The sequence below is a fragment of the Oncorhynchus mykiss genome, chromosome 17 (genome assembly GCF_057628025.1).
Source record: "Oncorhynchus mykiss isolate SJ-2025 chromosome 17, ASM5762802v1, whole genome shotgun sequence".
Taxonomy (NCBI): domain Eukaryota; kingdom Metazoa; phylum Chordata; class Actinopteri; order Salmoniformes; family Salmonidae; genus Oncorhynchus; species Oncorhynchus mykiss.
In genome coordinates, this window is record NC_143038.1 from 13,746,665 (window position 1) to 13,768,593 (window position 21,929).

At 41.7% G+C, this 21,929-nt stretch overlaps 1 protein-coding gene across 16 annotated transcripts in view; it reads left to right on the forward strand.

The window, feature by feature from the left end:
- Nucleotides 1-18,438, forward strand: part of LOC110493739 (kinesin-like protein KIF16B) — a 32,664-nt gene extending 14,226 nt beyond the window's left edge. Inside the window, exons 17-28 of one of the 16 annotated variants that reach the window (XR_016487757.1) lie at nucleotides 1,182-1,270; nucleotides 2,346-2,378; nucleotides 2,704-2,757; nucleotides 4,314-5,672; nucleotides 6,246-6,404; nucleotides 7,656-7,761; nucleotides 7,984-8,031; nucleotides 8,200-8,408; nucleotides 12,257-12,379; nucleotides 12,568-12,657; nucleotides 12,764-12,847; nucleotides 14,438-16,756. Coding sequence is in view for 11 of the 16 variants with exons in the window: in XM_021568179.3 (XP_021423854.3) it covers nucleotides 1,182-1,270; nucleotides 2,346-2,378; nucleotides 2,704-2,757; nucleotides 4,314-5,672; nucleotides 6,246-6,404; nucleotides 7,656-7,761; nucleotides 7,984-8,031; nucleotides 8,358-8,408; nucleotides 9,110-11,206 (3,996 nt within the window). In the remaining 5 variants the exon portion in view is untranslated. Of the gene's footprint in view, nucleotides 1-1,181; nucleotides 1,271-2,345; nucleotides 2,379-2,703; nucleotides 2,758-4,313; nucleotides 5,673-6,245; nucleotides 6,405-7,655; nucleotides 7,762-7,983; nucleotides 8,032-8,199; nucleotides 8,409-9,109; nucleotides 12,116-12,253; nucleotides 12,380-12,567; nucleotides 12,658-12,763; nucleotides 13,806-14,437 lie in introns of those variants that run through there. The other 15 variants (XR_016487754.1, XM_090204863.1, XM_090204865.1 and 12 more) reach the window with 15 other exon arrangements.
- The last annotated feature ends 3,491 nt before the right edge of the window (nucleotides 18,439-21,929 follow it).

Genomic DNA, 21,929 nt, shown 5'->3' on the forward strand with positions numbered 1-21,929 from the left:
TAGTTAAAATAAATGCATGGTACCAGGCAATATTAACTAGGGAAATTGTGTCACTTCTCTTGCGTTCATTGCACGCAGCGTCAGGGTATATGCAACAGTTTGGGCCGCCTGGCTCGTTGCGAACTAATTTGCCAGAATTTTACGTAATTATGGCATAACATTGAAGGTTGTGCAATGTAACAGCAATATTTAGACTTATGGATGCCACCCGTTCGATAAAATACGGAACGGTTCCGTATTTCACTGAAAGAATAAACGTTTTGTTTTCGAAATGATAGTTTCCGAATTTGACCATATTAATGACCAAAGGCTCGTAATTCTGTGTGTTATTATAATTAAGTCTATTATTTAATAGAGCAGTCTGACTGAGCGGTGGTAGTCAGCAGCAGGCTCGTAAGCATTCATTCAAACAGCACTTTACTGCGTTTGCCAGCAGCTCTTACGCTGTTTATGACTTCAAGCCTATCAACTCTCGAGATTAGGCTGGCAATACTAAAGTACCTATTAGAACATCCAATAGTCAAAGGTATATGAAATACAAATAGTATAGAGAGAAATAGTCCTATAATAACTACAACCTAAAACTTCTTACCTGGGAATATTGAAGTATCATGTTAAAAGGAACCACCAGCTTTCATATGTTCTCATGTTCTGAGCAAGGAACTTAAACGTTAGCTTTTTACATAGCACATATTGCACTTTTACTTTTTTCTCCAACACTTTGTTTTTGCATTATTTAAACCAAATCGAACATGTTTCATTATTTATTTGAGACTAAATTGATTTTATTGATGTATTATATTAAGTTAAAATAAAAGTGTTTTGTTCATTCAGTATTGTTCTAATTGTCATTATTACATATATATATATAAAAATCGTCCGATTTAACCGGTATCAACTTTTTTTTGGTCCTCCAATAATCGGTATCGGCGTTTAAAAATCATAATCGGTCGACCTCTAGTCATGACTCGAATAGCTTATTACTCATGTAGCCAAGCATTTTGCTGCACCTGCAATAACATCTGTGTACGCGACCAATGAACTTTGATTTGAAATAACCATCTAGTGGAAGGGCACGTTTACTGTAAGCCTTTTAGGATGCAGTCGACTTGACCAATGAGTCATCATGAGGTCAATGGTCATGTTGTTGAACTTTGTTGTGTGTTGGAAATTTTTCCCAGAGTGGACTGCTCTCCTCCTTTAGTCCGTCTATGACCGATCTCAACAAATCATGTGAGAACCTCTCCACAGTAATGCTCTACAACCCAGGGTGAGTGTACGTGGGTGTATCACCTAATCCCAAATCGGCCTCTAGCCCCTACTATCTATGCACTTGTGGAGATCTGAGAGGATTGGATAGCTATAGGCAATATGGCAAACTCAAGAGGGCAAGGTGAAGCTATTCCCATATTGCTTATACTAATTTATTCCTCTCAGATCGCCAGAAGTGCATGGGGAGTAGGCAATAGGGACTGGTTTGGGATTAGTCAAATGTATGCTCCAGCGCATGAATGATTCACCCCAACTCCCTCTGCGCAGTTCCCCCTGCCTTTTCAGGAGTTCCTTTTCCTACATTCGCTTATCCGTTGCTGCTCACCCGCGTGACCACTGACTGAAGCAGTGGATTGATTGTAAAAAAACAATTCAATAAATAAAAATGTGACACTTTCTTTGCTGAAATACAATGTTACAGTGCCCAGTCAAAGACATGTGTTGTGGTAGTCTTTATGACAATCTAGGCAGTTGGCACAGGTGTAGCTCAAAATGGAAATGGGGAAAATATTTACTTTGGATTGGAGGAGGTCTGTAACATTGCAACTGCTGTGACTCAAGCCTAAATCATGTGAGCTGGTAACGCTGCTCGTCACAAATGCCACATCACACAAACTGTATGGCCTTCATTGATTCTATTACTAACTCTCCAAAAATCTGTTGTGCCAGAGATTAATTTTGCTTGTACAGAACTGCCTGAGAATGCTTTGGTTTTGTTGTTTTACAGCACCCCTTGTGGAGGAAGTTCGTAGTCTTTTCAGTTTTGTCCAATACAACAAGTAATTCCATAGCACTTACTCCTAATTCAGACCTAAACTGGATTTTTTGTTTTTAACCTAGAGCAACCAACTAGGTACCTACTACGTAGGTATGCACACACAGACAAAAAAACAACAACGAAATTAGTAGGTCCAGAGCAACCATGGATATTTTGAGGAATACACAGCCAGTATTTAGTGAACGTTGGTAACAGTTATGGCTGTGTTTTAACTCCTTTGTGTAATTATTGCTCTTCATTGAGTCTAATTTTAAAAGTACAGTAACTCATGTATCTCTGAACCCTCCCTTGGCAGTCTCTTCACTGAAAAGGGGCCCATCTATCTCAGGTAGACCCGACCAGAGTGGTCAATGTTCACTGCTTTGTTTTAACAATGCTAGTGAAACATGACATCTTTTTCACTTTGTCTCCTGACGCCACTGCTGTTTGTTTGAACATAAGCCGTCATCGTCTTGTTTTTTTGTTATGATTTTGCACGTCGCCCCGCTTGTTTCAAACACTGTTTTGTATGAAGCTCTTTAGTCACGCCAATTGCATCCTTCATTTCTGTGATCATGACGTCTCGTTGAGTAATACTCTAGTGTGTGTGTTTGAGTCCAGTCTCCCTGTCATTGTTTTTAAGCCAGCTAAATGCTATTGGTGTACTTGCCTAGGTTGGAAATTGAGAGGCAGCAACGGGAAGAGCTGGAGAAGCTGGAACACAAAAGGTGCGAGGGGAGACGCGCGCGCACACACGCATGCTCACATTTTGACTGTACAAAAAGTCCAATGTTGACTCACTAGTCACCTGCAATGCACCACACTGTAGGAACGGTGTGCTTTTTAAAAGCAAATATGCTGACATCACATGATGATTGGAGACTCTTATTGTTAGTCGTACAATACTAGTCATAATAGAAAAAATGCCTTGTTTGCTATGTACAGTACCAGTCAAAAGTATGTCCACCTACTCATTCAAGGGTTTTTCTTTATTTTTTACTATTGTCTACATTGTAGAATAATAGTGAAGACATCAAAACTAAGTAACACGTGGAATCATGTAGTAAACAAACATATTTTAGATTCTTCAACCAGCTTCACCTGGAATGCTTTTCTAACAGTCTTGAAGGAGTTCCAAAATATGCTGAGCACTTGTTGACTGCTTTTCCTTCGCTCGTCATTGGCCTATTGAAAAACAAATGATTGTTCCACTAAGCGCAAACCAGATGACATGGTGTATCACTGCAGAATGCTGTGGTAGTCATGCTGGTTAAGTGTGTCTTGAATTCTAAATGAATCACTGACAATATTACCAGCAAAGCACCCACACACCATCACACCTCCTCCATGCTTCACGGTGGGAACCACACATGCAGAGATCATGCGTTCACCTACTCTGTGTCTCACAAAGACACGGTGGTTGGAACCAAAAATCTGTCTAATTTGGACTTCTCGGACCAAAGGGCAGATTTCCACCGGTCTAAATGTCCATTGATCATGTTTCTTGGCCCAAGCAAGTCTCTTCTTATTATTGGTGTCCTTCATTGTTGAATTGCTCCACTACTAAAGGCCTGATTCACAGTCTCCTCTGAACAGTTGATGTTGATATCTGCTACTTGAACTCTGTGAAGCATTTATTTGGGCTGCAATTTCTGAGGCAAGTAACTCTAATGAACTTCTCCTCTGCAGCAGAGGTAACTCTGGGTCTTCCATTCCTATGGCGGTCCTCATGAGTGCCTGATTCATCATAGCGCTTGATCATTTTTGCGACTGCACTTGAAGAAACTTTCAAAGTTCTTGACATTTTCCGGATTGACTGACCTTCTTGTCTTAAAGTAATGATGGACTGTCATTTCTCTCTGCTTATTTGAGCCGTTCTTGCTATAATATAGACTTGTTCTTTTACCAAATAGGGCTATCTCTTCTGTTTACCAACTCTACCTTGTCACAACACAACTGATTTGCTCAAATGCATTAATAAGGAAAGAAATTCTAAAATGTATTTTTAACAAGACATACCTGTTAATTGAAATGCATTCCAGGTGACTACCTCGTGATGCTGGTTGAGATTATGCCCAGAGTGTGCAAAGCTCTCATCAAGGCAAAGGGTGGCTACTTTTGAAGAATCTCAAATATAAAATATATTTTGATTTTATATAAACACTTTTTTGGTTACTACATGATTGTGTGTGTGTGTGTGTGTGTGTGTGTGTGTGTGTTATGTCATAGAATAATAGTGAAGACATCAAAACTAATGTATTATCTGTATTTGGTTGGGGTGCAGGAGGCTGATTAAGGAGATGGAAGACAGGCAGAAGTGTGAGAAGGCGGAGCTGGAGCGCCTGCAACACGAGGTGACGTCCCAGCGCAAGGAGTCTGAGCAGGTGCAGCAGCGCATCCGCCGCCAGGAGGAGACCCTCCGCTGCCGCAGCCAGGACATTGAAAGCCGCCTGCGCGACCTCTTGACTGAGAAGCAGCGCTTTGAGGAGGAGCGCCACCGCGAGACCAAGGAGCTGGAGCTACAGAGGCGGCTGAAGCAGCAGGAGGAGCGCGAGGATGAGAAGCCACAGGACGAGGAGGCGCGCCGCCATAGCGAGGCGGCAGAGCGTGCCGAGCAGACAGAGATTTTCCGTGAGCTGGAACGGCTGAAGCGGGAGAACGAGGAGCAGGCGGTGCGGCTGGAGGCGGAGAGGCGGAGGCTGGAGGAGGGCGAGCTGGAGCAGCTAGGCCTGGTTGGGCGCCTGGAAGAGCAGCTGAGGGAGCGCCACGAGGCGGCGGCAGCCCTGTTGACCCGCGAGGACACCCGGCGACTGGACGAGGAGCGCCGTGCCTTGGCCGAGATCCGCGAGGCCCTGCTCTGCGCCAAGGAGGCCAGCGGGCGCTCCGACTGTGAAGGAATGGGTGTGGAGGCTGGGCACGCCGCCCAGGTCCGTTACACGGACTTCAAGGCAGCACAGGTGGAGGAGCTGGGTCAGTTGGAGGAGGGGCTCCTGCAGCAGAAGAAGTGCCTGGAGAAGGAGGTGGCTTCAGAGCGCGCTGCCCTGGCCCTCCTGGTCCACGTCCATAAGGAGCGGCAGCGAAAGCTGCGAGAGACCCAGGAGAAGGGAGCGCAGGACGCCTCTGAACTCTCCCAAGAGGAGCAGCGGATGCACCGGGCCGAGCAGTGCCTCCTCTTTAAGGAGCGCCGGCTAGCCAGCCTAACCGACAGCCTCTTGCCGGCGGTGGCCGAGGAGAGGCAGAGGGCGGAGGAGCTGCTGAAACTCGGAACCTCCACTGGTGCTGACAGCATATCTAACATATCCCTGGGACTAGACAACACCCTGTACCAGGTGGAGAAGGAACTTGAGGAGAAGGAGGAGCGCCTTACCTCGCACTGCGCCAGTGCCGAGCAGCTTCAGCAGTTGCAGGAGACGTACGAGTTCACGGCCAACGTGGCGCGCCAGGAGGAGAAAGTGCGGCGCAAGGAGAAGGAGATCCTGGAGTCGCGGGAGAAGCAGCAGCGTGAGGCCTTAGAGCAGGCGGTGGCGCGCCTGGAGAGAAGGCACTTAGCGCTGAGGCGCAGTGTCTCGCTGGTCCCCGATAGTGAGGAATCCAGGCGCAAGGCCTCCATTCTGGGGCCCGTGCGGGAACTCGACCAGAAGAGGTGAGCATGCTTGTTATTTATTGTCACTACAGATACATCTGTAGAATCAATTAATAGTAAAACATTTGTCCTTTTAGTGGAAAGTGTGTAGAAGACACATTGCTGTCTGTTAAGGTCATGTTTTAAGTATCCTTATATTTCTGTTATTATACGGTGCTATCACTCTGTTATTAGTGCGCCTGTGCAGGAGTCTCATTGATGAACCTGTCCTGAGTGTAATGGCAACCATGTATTGTGCTAATACGGTTGAGTAAACGTTGTTAAACTGGAACCTTGTCGTATTTGAGTTAACACTGTCTACATAATTATGAAAAATGTAGATAAGCTTATGTCAAAGTTTCAAGAGATGATATGATGCGAGATGGTGTCCATTGAGTGATGATGGTATTATCACATTGGTCAATCTCTCCTGTTTTAAAATGGTGTTCCTCAATTGGTAATATGATTATGGACATGATAAATTAGTAACTCTGCCTTTTTTATAATGATATTGTACTAATAGTTTTGGGGAATAAGCGTATTTATCATGACTCTTTGGGTTGATAAACACATGACAACTTTGCATGTCCTCAGGGTGGAGCGGGAGATCCATAAGCTGAAGCAGAGGATCAGTAAAACTGAGGGAAGTGGAAGGAGTCACACTGGGAGCGGCGACGAAAAGACCGGTCTCAGCACCCCCCCCGTCAGCCCAATCCAGAGTCTACCCCCAGTGCTTCCTATCGCAGATGACGGGTACAGTGCCTTTAGAAAGTATTCACACCCCTTGACATTTTCCACATTTTGTTGCCTACGTAGTATTTATTTTACTTTAAAAAAATGTTACCTTTATTTAACTAGACAAGTCAGTTAAGAACAAATTCTTATTTTCAATGACTAGGAACAGTGGGTTAACCTAGGAACAGTGGGTTAACTGCCTTGTTAAGGGGCAGAACGACAGATGTTTACCTTGTCAGCTCGGGGATTCAATCTTGCAACCTTTCGGCTACTAGGCCAACGCTCTAAACACTAGGCTTACCTGCCACCCCAATAAATGAGTTCAGGAGTAAACAAGTCACATAATAAGTTGCATGTACTCACTCTGTGAGCAATAATAGTGATTTAATGGGATTTGTTTTAAGGACTACCTTCTCTGTACCCATATCTGAACTCATATCTGAATGGTCCCTCAGTCGAGCAGTGAATTTCAAATACAGATTCAACCACAATGACCAGGGAAGTTTTCCAATGCCTCGCAAAGAACGGCACCTATTGGTAGATATTTTTAAAAATAAAAAGCAGACATTGAATATCCCTTTGAGCATGGGGAAGTTATTAATTATACTTTGGATGGTGTATCAATACACCCAGTCATTACAAATATACAGGCGTCCTTCCTAACTCAGTTGCCGGAACGGAAGGAAACCACTCAGGGATTTCACCATGAGGCCAATGGTGACTTTAAAACAGGGTTTAATGGCTGAGTGGAAAGAAGTAAGTCTGTACAGAATAAAAAATATTCCAGAACATGCATCCTGTTTGCAACAAGGCAGTAAAATAATACTGCAAAATATGCAGCAATTCACTTTTTGTCCTGAAAACAAAGTGTTACGTTTTGGGGCAAATCCAATGCAACACATTACTGAGTATCACACTCCATATTTTCAAGTATAGTGGTGGCCGCATCATGTTATGGGTATGCTTGTAATTGTCAAGGACTGGGGAGTTTTTCCAGGATAAAAAAGAAACGGAATCGAGCTAATCTCACTTTGTAACAACAAAATGAGGAGAATGTAAATGGGTGTGAATACTTTCTGAAGGAATGATGCAATATTCACAATGATTGCCAGAAAGAGCACAGGCAAATTTGTTGTAGGATTGGGAATGGTAAAATGTAGATGTCAACGTAACTACCAGATGATCATATTGAAGATGCCTTATTTTTGGACCCTTGGGTTGACCTGGCCATTGTAGTTTGAGTGTCTAAGTTTCCTTATCCGTTGACAGGATAAATGCATATATTGAGGAGGAGGTTAAGAGAAGGTTACAGAAGCTGAACCGCATCAATGGTGACAAAAACATTGAGCTCTCACTTTCATCTGAATCTCTGCAGGTAAGCATCAGTGATGCATTGTTTTGTTTGCATTCTCCGTACAGAGCGTATGCAAAATTCAGATGGTGATATTCCTCAATCTCACAAATATATTATTGACGTTCAAACTCAAAGTCTTAGCCACTGTAGTCTCCCATACAATAGGAGCTTAATAAAGAAAACCCCATTTGGAAATTTTGCCTTCAAAAAATAGCAATTATATGAAGTTCTTCAATCCTACAGGAGGACAAAGAAGTTAATGATTCTAGCTCTGTTAGATTAACAGATGAGGTAAGCCCAGGTCCCCGACACGGTATACAAAATGAACTATAATCTGCATGCATTTCTGATAATTCTCTAGTAGAGGTTACATGGACCAATCACGTGGGATCTTTTTCCAACCTTTCTCTAATTATGTGGATGATGGTTTGCCTTGTTTGCTTTTATTTTCCCCAATAGGAGATGGGTCTGCCATCAGGCCAGACTCTGCTGCCTGATGCCGAAGTTGTCCATTTGCCACAACATATGCAATTTTATTTTGAGATGAATTTGACATTGCAGTGTATCTTTTAGGAATTGTTTGTCATTGCTTAGAGGTGTGGTCTTATTCATTACAGGATGACAACAAGCTGCAAAACCCTGTCAACCCTAGGAAATTGAAATATGAGGTAAGACTTCAGTATTTTCTTTTTTTGATGGAGAAATTAACCAGACATTTTTAAACAGTAATTTAACTTGAGTGGCAATCATGCTGAATCTTCACAAACCACCACACCAACTATGGAAAAAATACATGCCGTTTGTAAAAGGCGCTTTAGGGAACATTCTGTTTTACAAATTTGGGATACCTGTATCTGATAAACCGTAAAAGATTCCTCAACCAAGAACCTTTTTAAGACCTTTATAAAGAAATGGCAAACACATAAGAATATAGCTGTTTATGGGGATATTGGCTAGAAAAATCCACACAATCACAAAGAAGCAGGAAATTGGATAAAATACTGAATTGGCTAAAGGAAACCAGTCACTGACCGAGGAGGCCGACCTAAGTGTAGAACAGGATAAGGAGAAATGTCCAGCCAAACAAGGTTGATATCTGGTTTTGTAAGAAAATAACAAGATTGCATGGAAGCCTGGGATGTGTAATTTTGTATTCCTGCTGCATAACAATCATCAATCTCTTTTAATTCTGTTTTGAATTGTAATCTTGCTCATCTCAATTTTATTTCAATCACAACTGGATTTTTACACTTGGTGGAGGAAGAACTTAATTTACTGGGGTGAGAATGAATAATTGAAAGACTATAATTCAGAGCTGTGATCTCTGGTTTGAAGTTATAGTCATGGAATCCCCCCCTTGTCCACACAGAAAGACTCCATGCCCTTGCTGTGGCGTAGCTACCTGTATGTCCCAGGACTTGAGACGAGCACTCATCTGGAAGGGCATGCAACAAGTTCAGAAGAAGAAGGTGGCAAAGACCACTCGGAGTTAGATAAAATTCACAATCCAGAAGGGGAAACCAAAGTCTTGGCACAGAAGGGCATATTGCCTTATAAAGAGGGTGAAAAAGCAAAATGGTGGCAGGTGGGAGTGAAGGGAAAGGTTGACCAAGCTGAGAGCGAGAACAATGGCTGTGATTTTAAAACCAAGGACTGGAGATTTAGGTCTACAAACACCATAGTCAGTGAGGATGGAAGTAACAGCCAATGTAGCCCAGATAAGGGAGTAACCAATTTTAGTTGCTACATTGTTGACAAGACCAAAAGTCTATCATATTCTCAGTCCAGAGAAACCAGAACAGAAAACCCAGTGTTACACGGACTCACACAGTCTGACTCTGTGGAAGCTACCAAAGACCAAGTTCAGAACACAAGTAACGACACTGCAACCATGATCAACTCTGAAGTCCCCATACTGAGACAAAGTTCAAAGAGGCAAATCGTCATCAAGGGCTACTTTGGTCTCAACAAGATCCCCAAAGAGTCTGTAAATGGGCAGGTGCAGAGGAATCTGGTAACTTCAGAACCGGATCGACTAACCAACGAACTGGGAGCCAAACAGAGTTACGTCCTTGGATACTTGGCAGGCAAGCTGTCTGGAGTTTACAACGACGCTGGACGATATCTGCAGAGTACACGGGATATCATTAGGCAGGTTCGAGCAGGAGAGACTTCAGCATTGACTACTACATTCTCTCAGTACATGACCATAGTTACAAAAGATCTTCCATTTGTTCAGAAAAAGCAGCTTGACCATTCAATGAAACCCAACTCGAGGAAGAATAAAGTTCATTTTGCCAATTTGACAGGCAATTGCCTTTTCAATGTACCTGAGAAAGGTCATATGTCTGCAATTACGGACATTTCATTATGGCCTAAAGGCTCTGTGACAACCTACAAAGACGGGAAGCCTGTAGTTTATTGTCAGACGCTCGTGCAGTTTCCCATCTTCCTTTCGGAATTACAGTCTCTTCCACTTCAGAAGATTCTCATTCGTTTGTATTGTGTGACGCCCAAAATCGCTGCCACTTCCCACCACCTTTTGGGTATCTACTGGCTAAGCGTTGCCAATTGCAAACAGCCTACACCACAACCATGTTGCTTACTGTTATCTGAAACCGACCTCTATGCAGTCTCCGCTGGTACTGGTTTAGGTAACAACCAGCCATTGGCAGTTTTTCAGCACTTCAGTCTCTTGCACATCAAGGAGATCCAAGTGAGCTTTGCTGGGCAGCATGTACGACTCCTGGGCTCCACTGAAGACACCATCTTAGTTATCTTCACCCACAGCAGAGAGCTTACCCAGGAGCTATGCTGTACCCTGCTGAAAATCCTTGCCCCGGCAGAGGTTCAGGAAGGCCCAGGAGCCCACCCCTTGCTTCGTGGAGACCTCTCACGCCTCTCTCTGGACTGGAGGTCCCACGTTCCAGACCTCCTGCTGGATTGTGGCCTCTGTGTTACCTCACGCTTTAAGAGGATCATGGCTGACCTGCTCTACATCCTGCACGGCAACATGGAAGGACCCAACAAGCCCTCATTGGCTGACATACACCTTCTTCTCTACACTTCCATCAAGGTGGAAAACTATTCCACCTCGCGCCAAGATGTCCTTTGCCAGTTCTTTCTCACAGACAACCACATAGGCCTGGTGCAAGAGGATGCTGTGTTCCACCCGGTACCTCGAGGCTCAACTCTGGTTCCCATCCAACCCCAGTTTCAGGGAGTAGAGCTGCGCAGACGCTCAGACATCCGATGTGTGCTTGTGAGACACAGCGATAGATGTATGGTGCTTGACATCGCATTCTCCACGACTCACAAAGGGCTGATTGAGACCAAAAGAAAAACCAGGAAAGGCGTCGCCATTGTCCCTTTTCCTTCTGATTGCAGACCCCCAGCTGATTCCTGGAAACTAACTTTCAGCTCTACTTCGGATGCAGCAATCCTTATCAATCATCTGTCAACCTGATTTTAAGCCTGTGCTTACAGGTCATAAAATGATGTAATGCTAGTAGGTAATAAAAGGAAAGGAGTTTAACTGCCACTGCAGGCCTGAAGTGTAATGACCGTGCCGTCCTGCTGAACTCTTGTAGTAAATATTTCACTTGTAAATCCTATTTTGTTTGAGCATGACGGCACCGCCATACCACTTCAATATGTATTTAACGCTGTTTAAATGATTTTTTTGATTAGTTGAAAATTATATTTAAAAAAAAAAACAAAAAAAATATCATTATTGTAACATGGGAACCATGCCTTTTGTAATTGTTAATGTACATCCACAATGTCAATGTAACATTTTATTGAAACGTATCTACATGAACATTGTGTTATAAGAAAATACATGTCCATATTATGAATATAGATCAAATACTAAAATGTAAAGGTGTAACTCCAATGGCTGCTATTGATTTTAAAGTATTTTATAGTATATTTGAATGCTTCTCTTAACATACTGCCAATGTGGTGGTACACCTTAATCAAATCGTTGTCACTTTAAGAACAGTTTTACTCACAAACCTAATTGTTTTGTATTGGTGTAGTTGATTAATTGGATATTTCATAGATTTTCTTCCCCACTACAGGGAATAGGTTGACCTTTTTGTTTAGTCAACTTAGCTCTCCTTCTCTGTTCTTACGTGAATGCTCACATTAATCATTTTTGGCTGGTGAAATTGTTTTCTTCAATGTGTTTGTGTATACGTTTATGCATATCAATCACATGGTAATGTGCGATATGGTTTTGAGGACTATGAGTGAAAAGTAACATGAAGAATGTCTGACGTACAATGACTTGTGACTATGATCACTGTAACAATGTTAATAAAATATGTTTAATTGTTTTAACAAAAAAATAAAGATGGTGTTCTGTATAAGCCTTTGCGTTGCCTGGTGGTATCTGGCTGTTCTGTTTCATACCTGTTCACTGTTGTCATATAAATAAGACTCCACCTTCCTGTCCATGTTTCTCTCTCTCTCTCCCAATTTCCTTTTGTTCCACCCATGTCTTTCCCAGCAGCGATTTGTCTCTGTCCCTCTTGGGACCAACTCCGGCTGCCTAAAGGACCCCGTTAAAATTAGCATTCCTCGCTACGTTCTCAGAGGGCAAGGGAAAGATGAGCACTTTGAGTTTGAAATTAAGGTACGCTTCTCTTGTTAATAAGTGTCTCTCAAGACCCAGGATCGTCACTTTGCTGTCTCTGGTCTTCCGTACATGTCTGACAGGTCCATGTCTTACTACTTACTTAGTGCTCCATTTAGAATTCTGCCCTTATTCAATGAGTTAGTTGTATCAGTCTTGTACTCAGTATTATTTTCCTCTCTCTTTAGATCACTGTAATGGATGAGACGTGGACCGTCTTCAGGAGATACAGCCGCTTTCGGGAAATGCACAAAACTCTCAAGATGAAATACCCAGAGGTAAAAAGACTGATGAACTAGGAATTACCACATACAACATGTCCTCCCCTATTGGAGATAATCGTAGTATAATTGATGCGATCTTAATGACCTTCTTCCATACCAGCTTGCAGCTTTAGAATTCCCTCCCAAAAAACTATTTGGAAACCGAGATGAGAGAATGGTTGCTGAGCGGCAGAGTCACTTGGAGGTGGGTGCTGCCATTGACACATACTATTGCGTTTCTTAATAGTAGTATAATTAAGTTGTAATGACTGACAGGGTTATCGAAATCTGACAATCACTGACAAAAGTCTGAAGGTTTGTCATCCGTCAGTTCAGAGACCTAATTGTTCCTTGACAGACATTTTAAAGCAGTAGTCACCAAACTGTCCATTGTAAGGCATTCCTTGTCGATCACCAAACATTTCTGTAGAAAGGCCAATGTTAAATCCTTATGCTCAAATGTTTTGTTTTTATTAGTCTTGCGCTGTTGGCAGTAGGTGCACTTGATTCAGAAGCCCTGCACGCTGGGTAGGAAAAGTGTTTCCATTTTTGAACCTTTTAATTTGTCTGAAGGGACAAACTCTGCCTACCCTGCAGATCAAGAGAGCTGAATCAAGTGTGCCTAATGCGCTGGCCAATCAGATAGCTCAAATCACCATGCCTACAGCTTCCACGAACCCACAGCAAAGTTTGATACTAGCCTAGGTGAGAGTTCATAACTTTTAAAACCCTGACTAAACCGAGACTGTCAAAGATGCAGCAAATAGCTGATGTGTTTGAGTGAGTTCATGTTTGTTTTATTCAGCACTGTTTTTATTTAACACTTTCACTAAACTTAAAAAGTGTTTCTCCCTACTTCTACTCGCGCTACAACCACCACTGCTGCTGCAATGAATGTATCAACAGGCCTGTGTTTTTATTATTAGCAGCTCGTTGTCTTTTTTGTTGTTTGTTGATGTTTTTCGCCCCTTTCTCTAGTCATAAGAATAACGTGAATTTGTGCATGAGGCAGAAATAATGTAGTGCGACTTGAGTTTCGCCATTAGGTGGAAGACTGTCCCCTCTCTCTCTGGTCAGTCTCCCCAAGGAAAGGAGAGAGCAGGGAACTTGAGGCAGACCCTCTGCTGCTCTCTCCCTCCATTGAAACTGACCATCAGATGCAGGTACCATCAGTACAGTAAAATAAATTTGTTGCAAATTATTTCAATTCATGCTCAGCTGTGCCTTGCAAGTTATACAACAACTGATCTTGTTCTCAATATTTTGTTATCAAGGCTTAAGTTTTGAAATATAATAGTCTGAAGGCCAAGCATAGTGAAATGTGTTGTAATAATGTATTGGGCCTACTGCACAAACCTCATTAATGTTGCATAGGCTTACATTCTTTTAAGTCATGTTTAAAAAATTATAATCTGAGCGATAGATCTCTGTTTGCTTTTTGACTACGAAAAGTTTGGTGACCACTGATTTTTAAAGTGTGTTGGAACTGTAGATGGCACTGTAGGAATTATTATTATTGTATTAATTGATATCCATTGTATGGATAAGAAGAAATATTGTTCTATGGTTGGATGACTAAGCAGGAGATAAATGCTCCATGCTACTGTCATTGCTAATTCACACCCTACTAATCTATAGTATTCTCTCAAACAGACCTAACACACACTCTCTCTCTTCTGGAAAGTACATTCTCTTTGTTTTCTTTTTGACTTGTGTAAATGTTTTACTTTTTACTCTCTTTAAAAAAAACTCTTACTTGTAGTCATTCTTCACTCTTCTCCGTTTGCTCCTCCAGAAATATCTGAAAAACTTCTTCAGGGTTATGATGTCGCCCTCCTCGGGCTCTCCACTCCGCACTGATTCGGACTCTGAGGGTGGTCTGCAGCTATCCAAGTACACCGTCTGTGACTTCTCCCCATTCTTCAAGAAGGGCGTCTTTGACTACAGCAGCCATGGAACTGGTTGAAGACATTTTAGATGAGGACGGGTTGGAGCTAGCCTTGCCCCAGATCTTTTTGTGCTGTTTTGCCATTTCCTATGGTCATTGTCATGCATTGCCCATTGGAGTTGCGCAAACAGATCTGTGACCAGGCTATGATGGAGCAGCTTTAATCCCAAAACCAAAGTGTGCAGTGCCTTCGCAGGTCGCAGTCTAGGTATTGACCTCAGTACAACCAAGTTATCAGAGGCACTAAGGAACAGATATCTAACTTACTACTTACCTTACTACATTTTTCCTACTCGCTCTCCTTCCTTTCCTACTCGCTCTCCTTCCTTTCCTACTCGCTCTCCTTCCTTTCCTACTCGCTCTCCTTCCTTTCCTACTCGCTCTCCTTCCTTTCCTACTCGCTCTCTTTCCTTTCCTACTCGCTCTCCTTCCTTTCCTACTCGCTCTCCTTCCTTTCTTGTGGAAATGTTACTTTTTATGAGGACCAAACACATGAGAAATGGTCTCATCTTATAAGTCAAGTAAGTAATGTAATGACAACCGGTATAGAATATTTGCTATTACAGTGACACAAAATGGTTCTAAAGCGGGCCTTGCTGAAAGGTAATGCAACCGCTGCCAATCTAGAAGACATTGCAAAGTCCTGGCAGCATTGACTTGCTAAGTCATCCACTCTGCTCTCTTCCTGTTCACCACAGTTTACTCAGAAATAATGTTTTGAAGGGAGGCTTTACAAAAAAATATATTTTTATGCAGCTATAATTTCATTGGCAACTCTAGTTTCTACCATTTCTGGTGATATGCAATTGAGACTGACATGTGCTGTAACTATGGGAACTGACCATGAAGGCATTATTCTTCACTACCTGTAGTGTTAAGGGTGGCCTGTTTCTGTACTGTATGGGTCATGGCTTCTTGAACTTGCTTAAAGGGGATGTTCAGTATTTTATAACTTAATGTTAGATGGTTCCTACAAGGTTAGAAACCAAAAAACTGAACTTCCCCTTTTAATGTTGATACAAATTTCTCATTATTACACAATGTATCAATTGTAAATAGTCTTAGGAGAGGAACCTTTGAGTGCGATAACAAGGACTCATGATCCCTCCCAGTTTGGGTGAACTGTTAACTAGTCATTTTGGTGAGCTCTCGAAGTAATAGTCTTGGACTTCACCTTTATTGGTAGCTACTACAGTTAAACATAAAATTTAAAAAGTTGAGCTGATGTCACATATGGCATTGGTTCAGGTTGAATCATAGTATTCAGGATTGTGAGAATAATCATTGACTGTGGCATCAACTAATGGTGGCACAGTATAGTCTCTCGAGACTTCACCTTTCAACACTTAATTGTGTATTTTTGGGCCTAGGCAGTTGGTGTGCCTACTGGTCGTGAAAGCTGTTGCTAACAGTGTTCCTCTCCATGTGTCCAGCTGGCTAATAGAATGATGCTTTTGTTGACTGCATGTCTTCTGAGTTTCACACTTAATATAGTCACTGCTGCTGATTCAACATTTCAGAAACACTTTAATAACTGTACTATACTGTAGGTACAAATATACTACAGTTTCACATTCAATTTAGTATAGTGCAAAAAAAACTTGATTCACTCCCTTTGTAAACCATATTGTATACATATAATTTGAATGTTTATGTGCATAGTTTTCTAAATGAAGTGCTTGTACACACGCAATGTAAACTATTGACATTGAATGTCATAAAAGGAATTGTATATTATAACGTCTATTGTTGATTTTAGTTGGAGATGATTTAGCTTTGATATGTTAATGATGTAAGAGGAGTATCACTTTGCTTTACTGGTGTCCATTTTGAAACTCCAAATTGAGGGATTGAAAGTCGGTCATATGTAAGTACTGTAGTATAAACTTTTTGTTTTATATTTTAAAAAATTGAACTGGAATATAATTAGGATTATATTGATTTTCAGAACTGACAGCTCATTTGTGTGTATTTATGTCCTGTAAAAACACTTAGCTATCTGCAAAATAATGTACAGCAAGAAACTGATTAGCTGTACCATTTTATTGTAGTTGTAACTGACACATTTACAAAATCAATACATTTGATAAAACTTCTGCAATATATTTTGATGCGGCATTGTGTGTTTATAACATGGATGCAACTAATTAAAAATGATGGACAGTTTATGACCTCTTGAATATCTTACAGGAGTAATACACTTACTGGTGTAATACACAGCAAGCATATCAATCCATTTCTTGCGTAACTCATGTTCAAATGGGTGTAATATTTTAAATGACGAATTACGGTGCATTCGGAAAGTATTCAGATCCACATTTTATGTTACAGCCGTATTATAAAATTGATTAAATTGTTTTTTCCCCCACAGCTACACAACAAAATAACCCATAATGATAAAGCAAAACCAGGTTTTTAGAAATTTTAGCAAATGTATTAAAAATTTCAAAACTGAAATATAACATTTATATAACTATTCAGACCCATTATTCAGTACTTTGTTGAAGCACCTTTCGCAGCGATTACAGTCTTGAGTCTTCTTAGGCTACAAGCTTTGCACACCTGTATTTGAAGTTTCTCCCATTTCTTCTCTGCAGATCCTCTCAAGCTCTGTCAGGTTGGATGGGGAGCATTGCCGCACAGCTATTTTCAGGTCTCTCCAGAGAGGTTAGATTGGGTTCCAGTCTGGGCTCTGGCTGGACCACTCTAGGACATTGAGACTTGTCTCGAAGCCACTCGTGCGTTGTCTTGGCTGTATGCTTAGGGTCGTTGTACTGTTAGAAGGCGAACCTTCACCTAAGTATGAGGTCCTGAGAACTCTGGAGCAGGTTTTCAAGGATCTCTCTGTACTTTGCTTTGTTCATCTTTTCCTCAATCCTGACAAGTCTCCCAGTCCCTACCGCTTTAAACATCCCCACAGCATGATGCTGCCACCACCATGCTTCACCGTACGAATGGTGCCAGGTTTCCTCCAGAAGTGACGCTTGCCATTCAGGCCAAAGAGTTCAATCTTGGTTTCATCAGACCAGAGAATCTTTCTTGTGTCTTTAGGTACCTTTTTGCAAACTCCAAGTGGGATTTCATGTGCCTTTTACTGAGGAGTGGCTTTCATCTGGCCACTCTACCATAAAGGCCTGGTTGTCCTTCTGGAATTTTCTCCCATCTCCACAGAGGAACTCTAGAGCTCTGTCAGAATAACCATCGGGTTCTTGGTCACCTCCCTGACCAAGGCCCTTCTCCCCCGATTGCTCAGTTTGGCCCGGCGGCCAGCTCTAGGAAGAGTCTTGGTGGTTCCAAACTTCTTCCGTTTAACAATGCTGCAGTAATTTGTTGGTACCCTTCCCCAGATCTGTGCCTCGACACAATCGGGTGGCAGGATGCCTAGTGGTTAGAGCATTGGACTAGTAACCGAAAGGTTGCAAGATCGAATCCCTAAGCTGACAAGGTGAAAATCAGTCATTCTGCCCCCTGAACAAGGCAGTTAACCCACTGTTCCTAGGCCGTCATTGAAAATAAGAATGGGTTCTTAACTGACTTGCCTAGTTAAATAAAGGTAAAACATTTATCCTGTCTCTGTGCTCTACGGACAATTCCTTCGACCTCAGTGCTTGTTTTTTTTGCTCTGACATGCACTGTAAACTGTGGGACATTTTTTTATATTTCTAAAAACCTGTTTGTGTGTGTGTGTGTGTAAAATGTCATAAATTTTAGAATAAGGCTGTAACGTAACAAAATGTGGAAAAAGTCAAGTGGTCTGAATTCTTTGCGAATGCACTGTATGTTGGCTGTGTGTGATTGTGTGTGTATAATTGTGTTTACTATTCCTGCATTAAAAGCTAAGCAATTCACTGACCATTCCAGTTTGATCATGAAAAAGGAACTTATCTCATTTAAGGTGACATACATACTCCAGTATTCTGAGGCAAAACAAGTTCACACACATCAAGGCTACTGGATGGAAAAATACACCAATATCAAATAGCCTTGTGAAAAAACAAAGTGATGTCTTAATGATTCAGAGTGACTTGCAAAGACTCGTCATGATAATTTCCTGTAGATTTATTGCGAAGGAGTTCATGCCCTCACTGTTGTGACTTCAGTTTGCGGAATATGGAACATGACATAAGGGGATTCACTCTGTTTAGGAGTACCTTCACCCTTCATTCCTGGAACACCTGCCAGGTGATATATAGACTCACTCTGACCCTGATTGCTGCGTTCTGCTCTCGGCCTGGCCCCATGATCCTTTATGACAGCATAGATGTGGTCGTCTGCAATGTTCTTGCCTTCCGCTTCAGCCCTTACTGCTCTTCTTTTTGAGAAATATCTCCAGATGAAGATGCTCATTAACAGAAGCACCCCAAAACCAGAAACTACACCAACCAACACTTGCTTAGTATTATTGTGTTCGGTGTTTGGTCTTCTCTCTCCAGAACAGTTGGTTATTGGGACACTCTTGCCATTGTTTGATGTCACTCTTAGATCTACTGTTGGTTGCATGTTGCAGAAGTAGGTCCCAGTGTCTGAGGCTTTCAAACTCACTATAACCAATGACTTGTCTATTGAGCCATAATGGTTGCCTGGATCAGAAATGTGCTTTCTGTCATCGACTCCATCTTGAATAGTGACAATGTCTACTGTCTTACAATCTATTTCTCTGCTCCATGTTACGCAACTTCCCACAGGGTGATTACAGCTCAAGGTTACTGTTTCTTTCTCTGGCATTGTCTTTTGGCGTAACCCTGTCATAAGAAACATCAATAAAGGGTTAGGATCCACACTTCAAGATGCTATATATTTTTTTTTACCCTGGATCTAACCCTATAGTAGGAAAATATGAATTTTGCTGCCTATGATGGTCAATGAAGTCATAAGTAAGACTGAGCGTCGATCAGACTAGACTGAGGTTAAAATAGACTGAATAGTTGTGTACAGTTTTTCCCATTAGCCAACAAAGCTCATCATACTACCCACAGGTGCACACTTTGTCCAGTTTTTCAAACATCAAATACAAGGATTTGGACACATTTTAAAATGTACTTACCAGCGCAGGTATTGCAGATATACCCAAGGATTAGAAAGTTAAGGTAAATGAACATCTTTGCTCTGTAAATTGTCTGACTGACTGGGAACTAAGGTCAGACCTCAGTCACATTTTCGTTCTTTTGAGGAACTTCTGACTATTACTGAAGCATGGGTGTGTGCATGTGTTTGTACATACACACTTAGACCATGTTATATGTATGAATTTTACAAGACTATCATTCAACATACTGTATTAGAGACAATCATTGTATTTTAACGTGTTTTAATGGTAATTTCTCAAGATTGACCACTGCATATTTTCCATGTTAAGTACATACGTTACATTATTACATGTTTATTTAAACAAGAAAAAGACAATATTACGATAATTAAAAGACAAAATAAATGCAGATGTGCAGGAGACATAAAAAAAACAAGAGGCTTGTAAAAGCACCTCCCCTTTTCAAATCTAAACGTTTAAAAGAAATATACAAAACATACTTTATTTATCCATTATAAAAATCAAGTTTACATTTAGTACAGGATATGAGAACAATGTAATGATAAAATACAACTGACATTTTGTCAGTGACCACAAATTCCAGATGTGTGAATCCAGCTATGAAATAAAGAGTCCACTGTCCAAACTTAAATGGAAATGATATATTATTGCAATGCAGTTATACAAGAAGTAAAAACTATATCAAGGCATGAACGCAGGGGGATAATGTACAATTTGTGCATGAATAGGAACCCGTAGAATTAGTGCATTCGGAAAGGCATGAACGCAGGGGGATAATGTGCAATTTGTGCATGAATAGGAACCCCTAGAATTACAGTGCATTCGGAAAGTATTCAGACCCCTTGACTTTTTCCACATTTTGTCACGTTACAGCCTTATTCTAAAATGTATTCAATTGTTTTTCCCCCTCATCAATCTACACACAATACCCCATAAGAAAAAGCAAAAACAGGTTTAGACATTATTTGCAAATGTATTTTTTTTAAATAAAACATTTTTTTAAACTGATCACACTCACATAAGTAATTCAGACCCTTTACTCGGTACTTTATTGAAGCACCTTTTGGCAGCAATTACAACCTCGAGTTTTCTTGGGTATGACGCTACAAGCTTGGCACTCCTGTATTTTGACATTCAGAGACTTGTCCCAAAGCTACTCCTGTGTTGTCTTGGCTGTGTGCTTAGGGTCGTTGTCCTGTTGGAAGGTGAACCTTCGCCCCAGTTCCTGAGCACTCTGGAGCAGGTTTTCAAGGATCTCTGTTCTTTGCTTCGTTCATCTTTCCTCGATCCTGACTAGTATCCCAGTCCCTACCGCTGAAAACATCCCCACAGCATGATGCTGCCACCACCATGCTTCACCAGAAGTGAAGCTTGACATTCAGGCCAACGAGTTCAATCTTGGTTTCATCAGACCAGAAAATCTTGATTCTCATGGTCAGAGTCCTTTAGGTGGCTTTTGGAAAACTCCAAGCAGGCTGTCATGTGCCTTTTACTGAGGAGTGGCTTCCGTCTGGCCACTCTACCATAAAGGCCTAATTGGTGGAGTGCTGCAGAGATGGTTGTCCTTCTGGAACGTTCTCCCATCTCCACAGAGGAACTCTGGAGCTCTGTCAGAGTGACCATCTGATTCTTGGTCTCCTCCCTGTAGACACAGTGAATTCAGAGAGTATTCAGACACATTTTGTTACGTCACAGCCTTATTCTAAAGTTGATTTATAAAAATGTTTCCCCTCATCAAAGTACAGAGAAATCCTTGATGAACCTGCGCTCAGGACCTCGGAAGGTGAACATTCACCCCAGTCTAACAGGACAAGACCCTAAGCACACAGCCAAGACAACGCAGGAGTGGCTTCGGAACAAGTATCTGAATGTCCATGAGTGTCCCAGCCAGAGCTCGGACTTAAACCAGATCGAACATCTCTTGATAGACCTAAAAATAGCTGTGCAGTAACGCTCCCCATCCAACCTGACAGAGCTTGAGAAGATCTGCAGAGAAGAAATGGAGAAACTCCCCAAATACTGGTGTGCCAAGCTTGTAGCTTCATACCCAAGACGTCTCACGGCTGTAATCGCTGACAAAGGTGCTTTGACGAAATACTGAGTAAAGGGTCTGAATACGTATGTAAATGTGATATATCCGTTTTTATTTTTAATACATTTGCCAACATTTCTACAAACCTGTTTTTGCTTTGTCATTATGGGGTATGGTGTGTAGATTGAGTGGGGAAAAAAGGATGTAATCCATTTTAGAATAATGCTGTAATTTTAACAAAGTGGAAAAAATCAGGAGGT